General features: G+C 42.8%; 1 protein-coding gene across 1 annotated transcript in view; it reads left to right on the top strand.

Moving 5' to 3' along the window:
• DNAJB2 (DnaJ heat shock protein family (Hsp40) member B2) overlaps positions 1–15447 on the top strand; it is a 62993-nt gene that overhangs the window by 21755 nt on the left and 25791 nt on the right. The window contains exons 3-6 of the mRNA XM_077447851.1: positions 4073–4160; positions 6664–6773; positions 6879–6932; positions 7987–8100. Of these exons, the coding sequence (XP_077303977.1) occupies positions 4096–4160; positions 6664–6773; positions 6879–6932; positions 7987–8100 (343 nt within the window). The 5' untranslated portion in view covers positions 4073–4095. The remainder of the gene's footprint in view (positions 1–4072; positions 4161–6663; positions 6774–6878; positions 6933–7986; positions 8101–15447) is intronic.

Below are 15447 nucleotides of genomic sequence, written 5' to 3'. Positions count from 1 at the left end.
AACCCTTTGGCTGGTAATTGTCCAGGTCTGAGGAGGTGGCTGTGTTATGTGTTGGGGAGCGAGCAGCTGATGCCTGCCGAGTTTCTGCTCACATTTCCGTATTCATCTCAGAGCATCAGACAGTCCGCTCTCCGTCAGCAGCTGTCAAAGGGAGATTAGAATGATTTATGACACCACACAATGCCAGTTTCCACCACAATAGACGCCACTTGCCTATTTGCTTATGTAATTGGCATCATATAATAAGCACAGAACAATTCAGAGGTGACCTATTCTTTTATACACTCCCCTATTGTACTTTATACACTCATGGATTGTACTATTTATACAGCTCTTTATTACATTATTAATATAATATTGCTATTTTTTCCAAGCATGCAAAAATAAAAGGAACATGGAAAATCAGGGCCTAAAGTATCAAGGGAACATTTTCTAAGAGTTCAGACTGTCCCTGGTAGAACTGGAGTCATAATCTGCCCATACACGGACAGTGACAGGTGTATATACTGTATACTGCCAGGACAGTCCATGTACCCGGTATATCCACTGCCGGGACAGTCTGTGTACCTGGTATATACACTGCCGGGACAGTCTGTGTACCCGGTATATACACTGCCGGGACAGTCTGTGTACCTGGTATATACACTGCCGGGACAGTCTGTGTACCTGGTATATACACTGCCGGGACAGTCTGTGTACCTGGTATATACACTGCCGGGACAGTCTGTGTACCTGGTATATACACTGCCGGGACAGTCTGTGTACCTGGTATATACACTGCCGGGACAGTCTGTGTACCTGGTATATACACTGCCGGGACAGTCTGTGTACCTGGTATATACACTGCCGGGACAGTCTGTGTACCTGGTATATACACTGCCGGGACAGTCTGTGTACCTGGTATATACACTGCCGGGACAGTCTGTGTACCTGGTATATACACTGCCGGGACAGTCTGTGTACCTGGTATATACACTGCCGGGACAGTCTGTGTACTCGGTGTATATACACTGCCGTGATAGTCTGTGTACCCGGTATATACACTTCCGTGATAGTCTGTGTACCCGGTATATACACTTCCGGGACAGTTTGTGTACCCGGTATGGATCCTGCCGTGACAGTCTGTGTACCCGGTATATACACTGCCGGGACAGTCTGTGTACCCGGTATGAATCCTGCCGGGACAGTCTGTGTACCCGGTATATACACTGCCGGGACAGTCTGTGTACCCGGTATATACACTGCCGGGACAGTCTGTGTACCCGGTATATACACTGCCGGGACAGTCTGTGTACCCGGTATATACACTGCCGGGACAGTCTGTGTACCCGGTATGGATCCTGCCGGGACAGTCTGTGTACCCGGTATATACACTGCCGGGACAGTCTGTGTACCCGGTGTGCACCCTGCCGGGACAGTCTGTGTACCCGGTGTGCACCCTGCCGGGACAGTCTGTGTGCACCCTGCCGGAACAGTCTGTGTACCCGGTGTGCATCCTGCCGGGACAGTCTGTGTGCCCGGTATAGGCACGTCTGGGTAGTCTAGAAGAAGTCATCGCCCCCCCACCCGTTGCTAATTTGATGGTGATATAATCTGGCAAATCTCTTGTCATTGTATAAATGGAGCCGGTGTGCTGTGTCTGCGGTCAGGTTTGCATATTCCAGTTCCAGTTTCACTCATTAATAAATTAATTGGAAATGCTGTGGGCGAGAGTGCCGGGATATCAGATCACACGACGGGACAGAAAGGCATTTACAGTAGTGTGCAAAAGTTCTAGGCAGCTGTGAAGAAATGCTGCTACGTGAGAATGGTTTCAAAAATGTATATTTTGTTTTCATCAATTTATAAAGTGCAAACTGAACAGAAGAAAAATCTAAATCAAATCAATATTTGGTGTGACTATACCTTGGCTTCAGGTGTATGATTGATCATTTATAGTAAGCAGGTCCAAATGATCATCCATATCATATGCAGTTTGAAACGGTCATTAACTGAAACAGAAACGGCTGTGTAGGAGGCTTAAAACTGGGTGAGGAACAGCCAAACTCTGCTACTAAGGTGGGGTTGTGGAAGACTGTTTCATGTCACAGGTCACACACTAAGGCAAGACTGAGCCCAACAACAAGACACAAGGTAGTTATACCGCATCAGAAAGATTTCAAAGCAGGCCGGGACTTCAAGGTGTGCTGTTCAATCTCTTTTGAAGAAGCACAAACAGGCAACGTTGAGGACCGTAGACACAGTGGTTGGCCAAGGAAACTTAATGCAGCAGATGAAAGGCACATCGTGCTTACTTCCTTTTCATTGCCTCCTCACAACCTGTCAAATGAACCTGAAAAGCGATCTCTGGATTGCTTTTCAGAGGTGTGGCAATAATGGCCAAATGTCTAAATGAGGCCTTCAAGTGTATGTATAGCAAAAAAACGTTATCATGAATACAATAGGGTACCATTGTGAAAATTCCCTTCACTTCCTGTCCCAACAACGCAACAGGATGTTGGAGTTTTTCCTTTTTTTTTTTTTTTTTTTTTTTTTTGGATTTCCCCTCACTTCCTGTCTCAGCGACAGTGGTCATCGGTACAAATACACTGCCTTGAAAGTATTCATACCCCTTAAAATTTTCCACGTTTTTTGTCATGTTACAACAAAAAATTTAAATGTATTTTATTGGGATTTTATGTGATCGACCAACACAAAGTGGCACATAAATGTGAATTTGAAGGAAAATGATAAATGGTTTTCAAAATTATTTACAAATAAATATGTGAAAAGTGTGGTGTGCATTTGTATTCAGCCCCCCTGAGTCAATACTTTGGCTGCAGGACATTCTTTTAATATCCTGCCAGCGTATCGCCCCAGTGTGAAAGCACTTATTTTTTTTTTTTATAACGCAAAAAACAAAAACAAAAAAAAACAACCAATTTAAAAAAAATAAAAATAAAAAATAAAAAAAAGTTCAGGAATTTCACAAGGAATCTAGAAATGCTAAAATATTAAACTGTAAAATGGTCCAGCTGTTCATCCATGCTTAACGTTACGTTAAGAGTACAAATTATTCTTATTATCAGGTGAACCGCACATATTGTATTCACCATTCCTCCAATATAAGCATTATTTGACACATTCTGTGTGATAACCTCTTGTTTATATAATATATATATTATATAATTTTTTTTTATTTATTTTTTTATTTATATTATATAAATAAACCTCTTGTAATTTATATTTATTTTTTTTTCTAAAATTTTACTTGATGGGTTTTTATAGCAGAAAGTAACTTTTTTAATTTTTTTTTTTTTTTTTTTTTTTTTTTAAATGTCACTTTCTGCTATAAAAACCCCCATCAAGTAAAATTTTAGAAAAAAATGAAAAAAATAAATAAATTACAAGAGGTTTATTTATATAATATAAATAAAATAAAAAAAATTATATAATATATATATATTATATAAACAAGAGGTTATCACACAGAATGTGTCAAATAATGCTTATACTGGAGGAATGGTGAATACAATATGTGCGGTTCACCTAATAAGAATAATTTGTACTCTTAACGTAATTAAGCATGGATGAACAGCTGGACCATTTTACAGTTTAAAATTTTAGCATTTCTAGATTCCTTGTCAAATTGCTGAACTTTTTTTTTTTTTTTTTCTGATGAACAACATTTCTGATGAATTTGGTTTCACATTATGTTCTGTTCACATGGTGGTAATTTTTGTGTTTTTGTTCACTTTACTGATTTCACATGAGACAGCGCATATCTTTTTATATTTTGAGCACCACAATAAACCTTTTATGCTGAACGTCCAAGGAGGAAGGTTTGCCCGTGACTAATGCTGCTGACTTATAGGTTGGGCATTCTCATGTGTTCCTTCCCAAAATAATCCAGAGGGAGGGATGGGGAGAGGAAACTCCGAGGGGAATTCGGGAGCCCAGAGGCCATTGCTGTAATGTACTATTCTTGCACATGTGTCACCTCTAGACAGTTATATATGTTACACCCTTCCTTGTCTGTGACTGGCAACACTGTACCATGGTGAATGTCAACTCTCCTCCTTGCTTCTTCCAGAAACCTTTCGAAAACACAGAATCATGGGGGATTATTATGATATTCTCGGAGTGCCCAGGAATGCCACCCAGGATGACATCAAACGGGCGTAAGTCTTCAAACAATGCAGAATCTGTTGTGAAAGTGATGTATGGCATAACATATATTTAAAGAGTTTGTGTTGGAAGAATATAGAACACACTGAGGAGTGTAGAGAGGATTTCCATTATGGGAAGAGATGTGTTTTACCCATTAGTGGTTTCTGGAGTGTGCGTTCAGCTAGTCCCACCTGTCAGTAATTGGAGTCATATGCAGTTGGCTTTGCATTTTATTCTTTAGATTCTCTTTCATTGTTTTATCATGGAATATGTTATCTGTTCACATTAATTAGTGTAACATAAAGATAAGTTCAAGTCAGGTTTGCATGCACTGAAGTTAGATCGATGGTGAGATGTTTAAAAGTTTCCAAATTACAAACTAAGCCTAAGGCTGGCCATAGATGACTCAGGTGTTTTTTTTTTTTTTTTTTTTACCCTCTTGCTTACTGGGCACTTAAACCCCCCTCCTGCCCAGACCAATTTTCAGCTTTCAGCGCTGATGCACTTTGAATGACAATTGCGCGGTCATACAACACTGTACCCAAATGACATTTTTTTATAATTTTTTTTCCAAATAGAGCTTTCTTTTGGTGGTATTTGATCACCTCTGCGGTTTATTATTATTATTATATTTTGTTATAAAATTATGCAAACAGGTAATTTTTCTCCTACACTGATGGGCTGCATTGATGGGCACTGATGGGCTGCATTGATGGGCTGCACTGATGGGCTGCATTGATGGGCTGCACTGATGGGCGGCACTGGTGGACACTGATGGGCAGCACTGGTGGACACTGATGGGCAGCACTGGTGGACACTGATGGGCAGCACTGGTGGACACTGATGGGCAGCACTGGTGGACACTGATGGGCAGCACTGGTGGACACTGATGGGCAGCACTGGTGGACACTGATGGGCAGCACTGGTGGACACTGATGGGCAGCACTGGTGGACACTGATAGGAGGCACTGGTGTGCACTGAGAGGTGGCACTGATGGGTGGCACTGGGCACTGAGACGCAGCACTAATAGGTGGCACTGATGGGTGGAAATAATGGGCACTGGTAGGTTACACTGATAGGCACCACTTGTGGGCATTGATAGGTGGCACTCATGGGCATTGATAGGTGGCAGTAATTGTGGGCACAGATGAGGCAGATGTGCCTCCTTCCTCTTCGGGGCCGATGTCCCTTGCACATAAGCTGGTGATCGGCTTTTTTTTTTTTTTTTTTCTCCTCGCGCTGTCAGCGTGAGGAGAAAATAAAACCAATTAATAAGCTTTTGTTTACATCAGGAGATCAGCTGTCATTGGCTGACAGCTGATCACGTGGTAAGGGCCGGGATTGGCCCTTTACTCGGATCTGTGACCCTCTGTCTGGACAGTGCCAATTGGCCCTGTGCTGATCACATGCACTCTCCCAAGAAGAAAAAAACTCTCCAGCAATACACACCAAACTGAGCATGTGCTTGATGCCCCCAAGGCTCTGTGCTATCAGCAGATGGATTGGGGGAAAAAAAGGTTCTAGGTCTAGGATATAACACCTTCATTTGACTTCTCTTCCCTGTAGCTGGTGTTACTAGCAATTACCATCTGTTTAAATGACAGCCAGCAGTTGCTGCGTATTACATAGGAGGAGCTGCTGTCAAGCTTATTGGTTACTATTCAGAACTGCACCAGATTTAGCACTTTCCAGTTTTAGTAAATCAACCCCAGTGAGGTGTGTGTGTTTTTTTTTTTGTTTTTTTTTGTTTTGTTTTTTATCAGTGCTGCTAATCCACTGCAGCATCTTAAAGTAATTTCCTGTCTACATGCATTCACTCCAGCAACTACTACACGTTGCTCTGGACTGACTTCCTGACAACAGTAAGGCCCCATTCACACCTGAGCGAAGCGTTTTCAGGCAGAAAGTCTGCCATTTTGTACAGGTCAAAAGGTCACCAATGTAAAAAGCAGAAAAAAGCCCAAATCTGCCTTAAAAAAAATAAAAAAAAAATTCCAGAACTTGTTTGAGCTTCAGGCGTTTTGGGGCTTCTGGCTTCAGGTGTTTTGGAGTGGAGATGTGAACCATCTCCATAGAGAATAATTGATTTTTTTTTTTTCCCCCCTCCAGCGTTTTGTAGCTTCAGGTTTTAAGTTACAAAACGCTCAGGTGTGAATGGGGCCTAAACAATGCCTGTGCAATGTGTGTCGCTTGTAGCCACCACCAGGGGGCACAGGAGACAGGGTGACAACACAGGAGCACAAATGGTGAACAGTTGTCACCCCGCAGGCAGTGCTATAACTTTATAAGAAGATCACCAGGTAATATTTTAATTGGAACTGCAAATACAAAAAAAAACAAAAAAAAAACATTTAGAATCTCCATGATAAAAATTCTATGAAATTATAGTGTTTGGTTTAGATTTACTTTCTGAATTAAAATTTCAGAGCACAGAATAAATTTAAAATTTGTGGTGCTGATCTAATTATGGCACTGCAATCAATTTTTGCCTTATGTACTTCTCACCTCCACAGATATAGGAAGTTGGCACTAAAGTGGCACCCCGACAAAAATCCTGACAATAAAGAACTGGCTGAGAAGAAGTTTAAAGACATCGCAGAAGCCTACGAAGTTCTGTCCGATGGTAAATACAGCGTTGTGCTCATTTCCTATGGGAGGACTATAACAGGTGACATAATATACTGTATAGTCTATATTATCTGACTTTTTTTTTTTTTTTGTCCATCAGCGGAAAAGCGAGAAGCCTATGATCGATATGGGAAAGCAGGATTCTCAGGACCTGGTATGTATTATATGGATTATTATCTTGATTACATCTTTCAGGGTTGTGTCACTCAAAGTGACAGGAGATGGTCGGTAACGTCACTGATATCCAGGAAATGAGACCAGAAACTTCACCTCCTTCAGAAAGGGGCCGTCTGAGACCACATTTTCAGCTTCTCTAGGCATCGCTCCCAACTGTCCCTGATTTCGAGGGACTGTCCCTAATTTGTAGAAATGTCCCTCATTCCTCCTCATCTGTCCCTCATTTTGGTCTGATCTATATAGTTGTATATAAAATGTACTTTTTATCTATCAAAAAGTGTTTCCCAGTGCTAAACCTTTCATCTGATTTCTAAATTGCTACATTTGTAAATTCCAAAAGCCAATATAAAGGAATAGTAGTGATACAAAAAAAGCACTTGTGGGTTTACCCAAGCTTGTTTTTTTTTTTTTTTGTACAAGTCCCCTTTAAGGGGGCGTGGCAAGGGGTGTGTCCTATGCCTGCATACTTTTGCTGATAGGTGTCCCTCATTCCCATCTCAACAAGTTGGGAGATATGGGAGTAGGTCCTTGACATCCTGTAGTCTTCAGTTTTCTAGATTTGGGTGACACCAGGTGAGGACACTGTGAGTTGTGAAGCCAGAGGTGCGTGAACACCGGAGGGATATTTATACAAAAAACAGACTGGAGTTGGGTTTTAAATCTTTGCAGGTGGAAAAGCTCTGATGTCAAGTGTGGGGGATTCAGTTTAAAACATACGCTTTTCACACAGCCCTACACATACCTCCCAACTTTTTGAGATGGGCATGAGGGATACCTATCAGCAAAAGCATGCAGACATTGGACACACCCTTTGCCACACCTCCTTAAAGGAGAATTGTATAAAAAAACAAGATTGGTTAAACCCCCGAGTGCTTTTTTTTTTTTTTTTTTTTTTTTTAACCACATCTTAGTACAGAGCGGGTGTGTATGACATGTTTGCTATTTTTTTTTTTTTTTTAAATAAAAATGTTTCCTTTCACAATGACTTTAATTATTCTGACACATGTTTCTTTGATTTGTCTCTTGCACAGAACCCAGATCCAGCTCAGGATCTCGCTTTCATGGCTTTGCCTACACATTCCGGAGCCCAGAGGAAGTATTTCGGGAATTCTTTGGTGGACGAGACCCCTTCTCTGACTTTTTTGGTAAGACAGTCCAAAGATACCAGCCAAAGTTTGTGTGATGGAAGGATGCTACATGTCAACTATCCAGAAGTGTCCAGAATTAAGGATTCTCTTTAAGGCTGGGTTCATACTAGCTGAGGCCGTGGGTCACAGCAGAGGGTCCGGTGCGTCCCTGTTCTTTTTTCAGATGCAAATTGGGTCTGAATTTTTTTCCTGAAACTGAGCCAAAGATGCATAGGACCCTTTTCCAGTGCCCTCCACGGCCACCCCAGGGGGGGTAACACTCTCTCCTGTCATGTGAATTGGGTGCGGGGAAACCCAGATCAAATTCACATCAGTGTGAACCCGGTCTTAAAGGACCCAGTTTAAAAAAAAAAAAATGAAATGTACAGTATATAGATTCCTATACTGATTTATTTTTTATTTTTTTTGTTTTCCAAGGAATTACAAAATAATATAATCAAACAAAGTGAAATAATAATGTAAAATATACACTTCAAATGCCAAATAGATCTAAACATGGCAGACTGCGCTCACATCAATACCACCCCATTGTTCTTATTGAACGCAACATCACTTTAGGGAGGTTGTGAAATACCAGTGCAAATTAATGTGCATTGAGCTTGCCCTACTAATGTTTGCACAGATATTCAAGTGCAGTGTCCAAAAAACTAATTCAAATATATAATAAAAGTGGCTGCGGGGATATAGCTGTTCCTATCGATCTCTTTGAAGAAGGTCTTGGTGCTGATCAGTCCATTGCGTTTCATCAAAACCAAGTCCAGGAAAGTTTTTGAGTCCAACAGTTGTTAATATTGGATAAAAATGCTCTTAACTTTTCTTCTGTGCCACCCCATAATATGATTATATCGTCAACGTATCTTTTATACAAAGATATTTCTGGTATAGTTTTACCAAAAAATGCAGGTTTCCTCCCATTGACTCATTAATATATTGGCCACACTTGGAGCACACTTTGCTCCCATGGCCACTCCCCTAATTTTGGTTATAGTGAGTACACTTGTGTCAAAATAGTTATTAGACCTGCTGAGACGGACAATGGGAACATTTTTGTATCCGCTTGTTGTATATGACTCCTGTAATAGACCAAGTGATCGGTGTTGGCGGAGGAAGATTTTCAGTCATTTGATTGTCGGATCCATTAGATCATTGCACTGGGAAACCATTTGATGGACTACTTTTATTATATTTTGAATTCATTTTTTTTTTTTTTGGACGCTGCACTTGAATATCTGTCAATCATTGAAAACATTAGTTGGAAATCTCCATGCACATTTATTAATTTGCAATTAATGAAATTGTAACACATTTGTACCACACATTTATACAAGTCATCTACTAGGGACATCTAGTGGTTGTCTACGATATTGCACGTTATTGTATATTAATTTACAGGGCGTGTGGTTCATCACAAATTTTCGCTTTAATAGGTTTTAACCTCACAACGAGCAGCCCCTATATTAATAATTTAAATTACACATTTACGCTGGGAGGGAATAACCTCTAGTTACTCCCCTACTTAAAATTTGTGAAATACACTGAGCAAAATTATAAACGCAACACTTTTTTGTGTTTGCCCCTATTTATCATGAACTGAATGTGTGTTTTTTTTTTTTTTATGTGCACAAAGGCCTATTTCTCTCAAATATTGTTCACAAATCTGTATAAATCTGTGTTAGTGAGCACTTCTCCTTTGCCCAGATAATCCATCCACCTCACAGGTGTGGCACATCAAGATGCTGATTAGACAGCATGATTATTGCACAGGTGTGCCTTAGGCTGGCCACAATAAAAGGCGGCTCTAAATTGTGCAGTTTTCTCACACCTTACAATGCCGCAGATGTTGGAAGTTTTGAGGGAGCGTGCGATTGGCATACTGACTGCAGGAATGTCCACCAGAGCTGTTGCCCTTGAATTTAATGTCCATATCTCTACCATAAGCCGTCTCCAAAGGTGTTTCAGAGAATTTGGCAGTACATCCAACCGGCCTCACAACCGCAGACCACGTGTAACCACACCAGCCCAGGACCTCCACATCCAGCATCTTCACCTCCCAAGATCGTCTGAGACCAGCCACCCGGACAGCTGCTGCAACAATCAGTTTACATGACCAAAGAATTTCTGTACAAACTGTCAGAAACCGACTCAGGGAAGCTCATCTGCTCGTTGTCCACATCGGGATCTCCACCTGACTGCAGTTGGTCATTGTAACAGACTTGAGTGGGCAAATGCTCACATTGGATGGTGTCTGTCACTTTGGAGAGGTGTTTTCTTCACGGATAAATCACGGTTTTCACTGTACAGGGTAGATGGCAGATGTATGGCGTCGTGTGGGTTAGCGGTTTGCTGATGTCAACATTGTAGATGGAGTGGCCCATGGTAGCGGTGGGGTTATGGTATGGGCAGGCTTATGCTATGGACAACGAACACGGGTGCATTTTATTGATGGTATTTTGAATGCACAGAGATACCTTGACGAGATCCTGAGGCCCATTTTTGTGCCATTCACCCACGACCATCACCTCATGTTGCAGCATGATAATGCACGGCCCCATGGTGCAAGGATCTGCACACAATTCCTGGAAGCTGAAAACATCCCAGTTCTTGCATGGCCAGCATACTCCCGGACATGTCATCCATTGAGCATGTTTGGGATGCTCAGGAAGCCAAGGAGATGTGCGGCACTGTGTGAGGAAAATGGTGGTCACACCAGATACTGACTGGTTTTCAGACCTCCAATACAGAAAAACTGCAAATTTTAGAGCCTCCTTTTTATTGTGGCCAGCCTAAGGCACACCTGTGCAATAATCATGCTGTCTAATCAGAGTCTGGATATGCCACACCTGTGGGGTGGATGGATTATCTCGGCAAAGGAGAAGTGCTCACTAACACAGATTTAGACAGATGTCCGACCGTGTGTGCAAGGGCTTAGAATGCACACTGAGCTGTGCATGCGCAGTTCAGTTTACTTTCCAGCACAGATCCTGTGTGTTGGGATGACTGAAATTTTGCGCATTTGTGCTGGAGTGACGCCGTCATCCCGCGCTGATCACTGAAGATGGCCAGAGCCTGGCATTTGAAAAGAAGCAGGTGGAGGATGCCAGTGAAGGACTTCAGAATGTTCCAGATAACAATTTCCAAATCTGGAAGTCCCTCTCCGGCATCCTGTGGCTGATCCTCCTGGAAGCTAAAAATCACTGTAGAAGGCATCACTACTCCAGTCATCTCCTCTAGTTTCCAGGTCCCATGTGGAGCTGCTACCCGGCTGCATTGTGAGCACAGAAGATTGCTTACTCAGCATAGAGGCCATTCAGAGAACACTTTCTATTTTCTCAACTAATGCAAAGTTTTCTTGGATGAGACAAGGTCATCTAGAGCCCAATGCAAACATGCTAGACATGTGCACTGACAAACAAAGTTTCATTTGTTTTTGTTTTGTTTTTTGCTTTCTTTTGGAAATTCAAAGATTCCAAAAAATGAAAGAAAATCAGTAAAATTCTAAATAATAACCAACTAATTAATCACTAACTATTAAATTATAGGTATTGGAATTTCCTTTCAAATTTGGCTGTTTGTGAACGTAACAAATACAAATTTATCTGAGGTTATAAATTATCCAAAATAATGAATGCCACATAAAAACAAATGAAATGTAGCAAATTAATAATAAATAATAAAAAGGTTTTATTATTATTATTATTAGTTGGTTACTTTCCATTCGTTTAGATACAGCATTTATTATTTCAGACAATTCGTTCAAATACGTTTACTAACAGCCAAATTTGAAAGGAAATTCCAGTACCTATAATTTATATTTATTATTAGTTATTATTTCAGAATTTTGGGTTTGCGAATTTTCAGATTTTCATTCTTTTGAATGTTGAGGTTTTTCATTCTTATTTTTGGATTTTGAATTTCCTAATTTCGAATTAGAAAATTAACGAATTTGTTAAAATTCATTAAACAAATTCGGAACTAATGTCTAGAACATGCCAAACTGCGCCTTGCACCCCCCCCCCAAGATGTATGAGCATTATGTGTCAGCAAAAATCCCCCCACAAAAACACATGCTTACCCCCTATGTGTCACGTACCTGGTGGAGATTGAGCTGTGGAGGGGGCTTCTCTTGCACCTCCTGTCCAACACCCCTGATAGTGATGACAGGGAGTGCCTGTACTTTGGCAGGAACCAGGTAACTTGGGAGCGCTGGGCCAGAACTGAGGACAGGGGCTCCGGGACGCTGAATCAGTAGCTGGAAGCGTAGCCGTGATTTAAGCCAAGGGTTCATCAGCAGCCGGGCAGAGCAGGTACCGAGTCGTGAGGCAAAGGCAAAGATGGGACACAGGCCGGGTTCGGTACACAGGCAGGCAATGAGGCACAGGAACATCAGGCAGAAGTTGAGTCAAACACAAGCCAGAGTCACAAGTAGGCAGGCGGAGGTCAAGAGGTGGTTCAGGCAAGCCGGGTCGGAATGCAGGAAACTGGTTCAGGATCGGGTAATCAAGCACTGACTGCACTCAGCAAGTTGTGCATGTCACTGGCAGGTTTAAATAGGCAGATTGGCGCGCACGTGCCCGCACGCTCGCACATGTCTTTTCTTGAGCATCTCCTGGATTGTCCATGCCTGTGCACCTCTGTGCGCGTGTTGCCCGGGTTTTCCTTACGCTATGCATAAATTCTTTGAAGGCTTCTTAGCCAAAACGCGTCAACGTAGCCTGTACCTGTGTACCCATGTAACCAAATAAAGGACTTTTATTGAAGAGCATCTGAGTCACCAGCCCTTTTCTGATTCGACTAAGCATAAATTCCCTCTCCTCCCAGTACAAATCTGCCCCTATGCCTACCTGACAGGGGCCCCCCTCCTCTGAAAATATCAAATGATATATTGGCTAAAATGCAACAGTCGCTATGCTTTGCTGCCATGGAAGAAACGATGCCCCGAACAAGTCAAATAAGACCCATTCAATTGAATAGAGGCACAGAGGGCATATCTGCACCCCCACAGTGAGCAATTGGTACCGATCGCTCACTGTGTTTGTTCAGGATGGTGAGCCACCCCCCCTCACCTCACCATCCTGAAATAACCCCCCTTTGTGATACCGGTGCTCTGGCAGATAGTGTCCTGGCATCATATAGTGTCTGTCCCATACTGCGCATGCGCAGTACGGGGCAGAAGAAGCTTCGGAAAATCTCCGAAGCTGAACGGCGCCTGCGCCGTGAGTGGAGGTGGTAGCCCCCCCATCCAAGCTTCGCTCACCACACTTCGGGCTCAGCCTCGCTGTGCTCAGCTCTTTTTTATTCCTACTCTATGCCCACTTGGATCGTGGGGCTAGAACCTGGACTCACTGCGCAGGCACCGTTCATCCTCGGCTATTTTTGGAATCTGTGTTGCTGTGTAGTGCGCATGCGCAGTACACAGCGGACACTATCTGATGGGGGACCTTATATGATGGTACACCGGCAGCACTTTGGGGAAAGAGAGGCACGCAGGGGGCACAGATACTAGAACTGATTCCCCTGCAGCGCAGCTGGAGGGAGAAAAGAAAAGTAGAACTACACAAAGGCTGCAGGTGTCAGCAATAAGGCAACACTGCCGGCCCTCCTGGGCAGATGTCTGGGCCCCCGCTTTGAACCGATTTATGGCCTGGGTCCAATACAGGAGGGCTGGCTGGTACTGCCTTATCAGTGGCCATGTCTCTTCCCCCCTCCCTCCCAGCATGAATCCTCACCTCCTTGCACAAATCATCCTACCACCCTTCCCTCCTGACACAAATCTTCCGGAGCCCTGGTTCACACCGGTGCAACTCGTCATGCGACTTGACAGTTCAAAGTCACATGAAAAGTCACACCCCATTTGTGGCAATTTAACAGTTCAAATGGCTGCGACTCAAGTTGCAGCGATTTTGAACAAGGTTCTTGCACTATTTCTGTGCGATTTTCAGTGCGACTTGCATTGACATCTGTTAAAACGAAGTTTAACAGATATCAGCAAGCTGCACATAAAATCGCACTGCTTTTGAAGTCGCACCGAAGTAGCACCACTTCAAGACCGCACTGGTGTTAACCAGGTCTAAATCGCCACTCTTGGGATATGCACCCACATTTTGCCCCCTGCTGCCCCCCAAATTCCCTCTTCCAACACAAATCTCCTCTCCCTCCAATCTCCTTGAGGCACCCCCCCCTCCCCCACCTCACATTATACCACAGTGCTCAGAGCAGCCACCCCTTGTGCCCAGTTCTGGTCCTCTGAATGGCACCTATGCTCAGTGGGTGGCATCTGGGTTCCCAATGCAGCAGGGCAGTCACTCGACACAGGACCCCGAAGCTAGTGGAGATCATCAGAGTAGAATTGCCTACTACAGTCTTTTTAGGCTTTCACCGGGACCCCATAGTTTTGACACATAGTTCCATTGGTCCAGTTTGGACCAATGTGATTATATAAAAATATCTATGCCTGAAACTCAACTTTAACCTGGGTAGATGTGGTGTGAATTCGCTGTAGATTCCGCATCGCATCAAAATCGCAACCTGTTCATGCGAACCAATTGCGGAGTGTATGTTAAGTTAATGACCTCCTGAAATCCCTTTGCAAAACGCAGGGCGATTTGCAGAATCAAATCGTGAACACCAATTTGATTTTATTCTGGTGCAGTAAATTAAAATAAAAAATGAAAAAAAAATCCTGTGCGAGTTTGGTGTGAATGCGGTGCCATACGAATCCATTGCATAAATCGCACCCCGAGAGACACCGCATGTACTTTGCACAGGAATGTGCTGCAATTTCTGTGTGAACTACATGCGGTGTCCCCCATCGCTGCAGTGTGAAACGGGGATCAAGGGCCCATTCATACCAGATGCATTATGAACTGCGTTCCCATTGCATAGACAGTCAAATCCTGGTTATCCTATGGGGATAGTTCACACCATTACAGTGCAGTAAGACGGCAAGCTGCATTTTTTCACACTGCAAATGCATATAAATGTGCGCAATGCACCACCGTGCATATAAAAGCCAAAAATAGAAAGAAGTGACTTCAAAGGACCAATGCTTAGGGAAAAAAACGCATTGCAAATGCATGTAAACATGCAGAAAACACGTCAAACGCATGCAAAAAACGCACAGTTTCTGGTGTGAAGGGGCCGTAAACTCAATTAGATCTGACACAGAACTGGAATGTAGGAAAGAATAATCCGATAATACTTATGCTGGCCATACACTAGATGAAAAATCGTCCGAAATTTGGTCATTTAGACAGTTTGTTCGTTTTTTCGGCCAGTTAATGGGCACAAAATTGATAATCGTTGGGATGTTTTTGAGCCGAAAAAATGAAGGACAAGTTTAGAATT

The sequence above is a fragment of the Lithobates pipiens genome, unplaced genomic scaffold, assembly GCF_037356315.1.
Source record: "Lithobates pipiens isolate NorthernLeopardFrog02 unplaced genomic scaffold, aLitPip1_a1.2 Scaffold_22, whole genome shotgun sequence".
NCBI lineage: Eukaryota > Metazoa > Chordata > Amphibia > Anura > Ranidae > Lithobates > Lithobates pipiens.
Note: the sequence above shows the minus strand (reverse complement) of the source record. Positions and strands in the feature narration are given on the sequence as shown.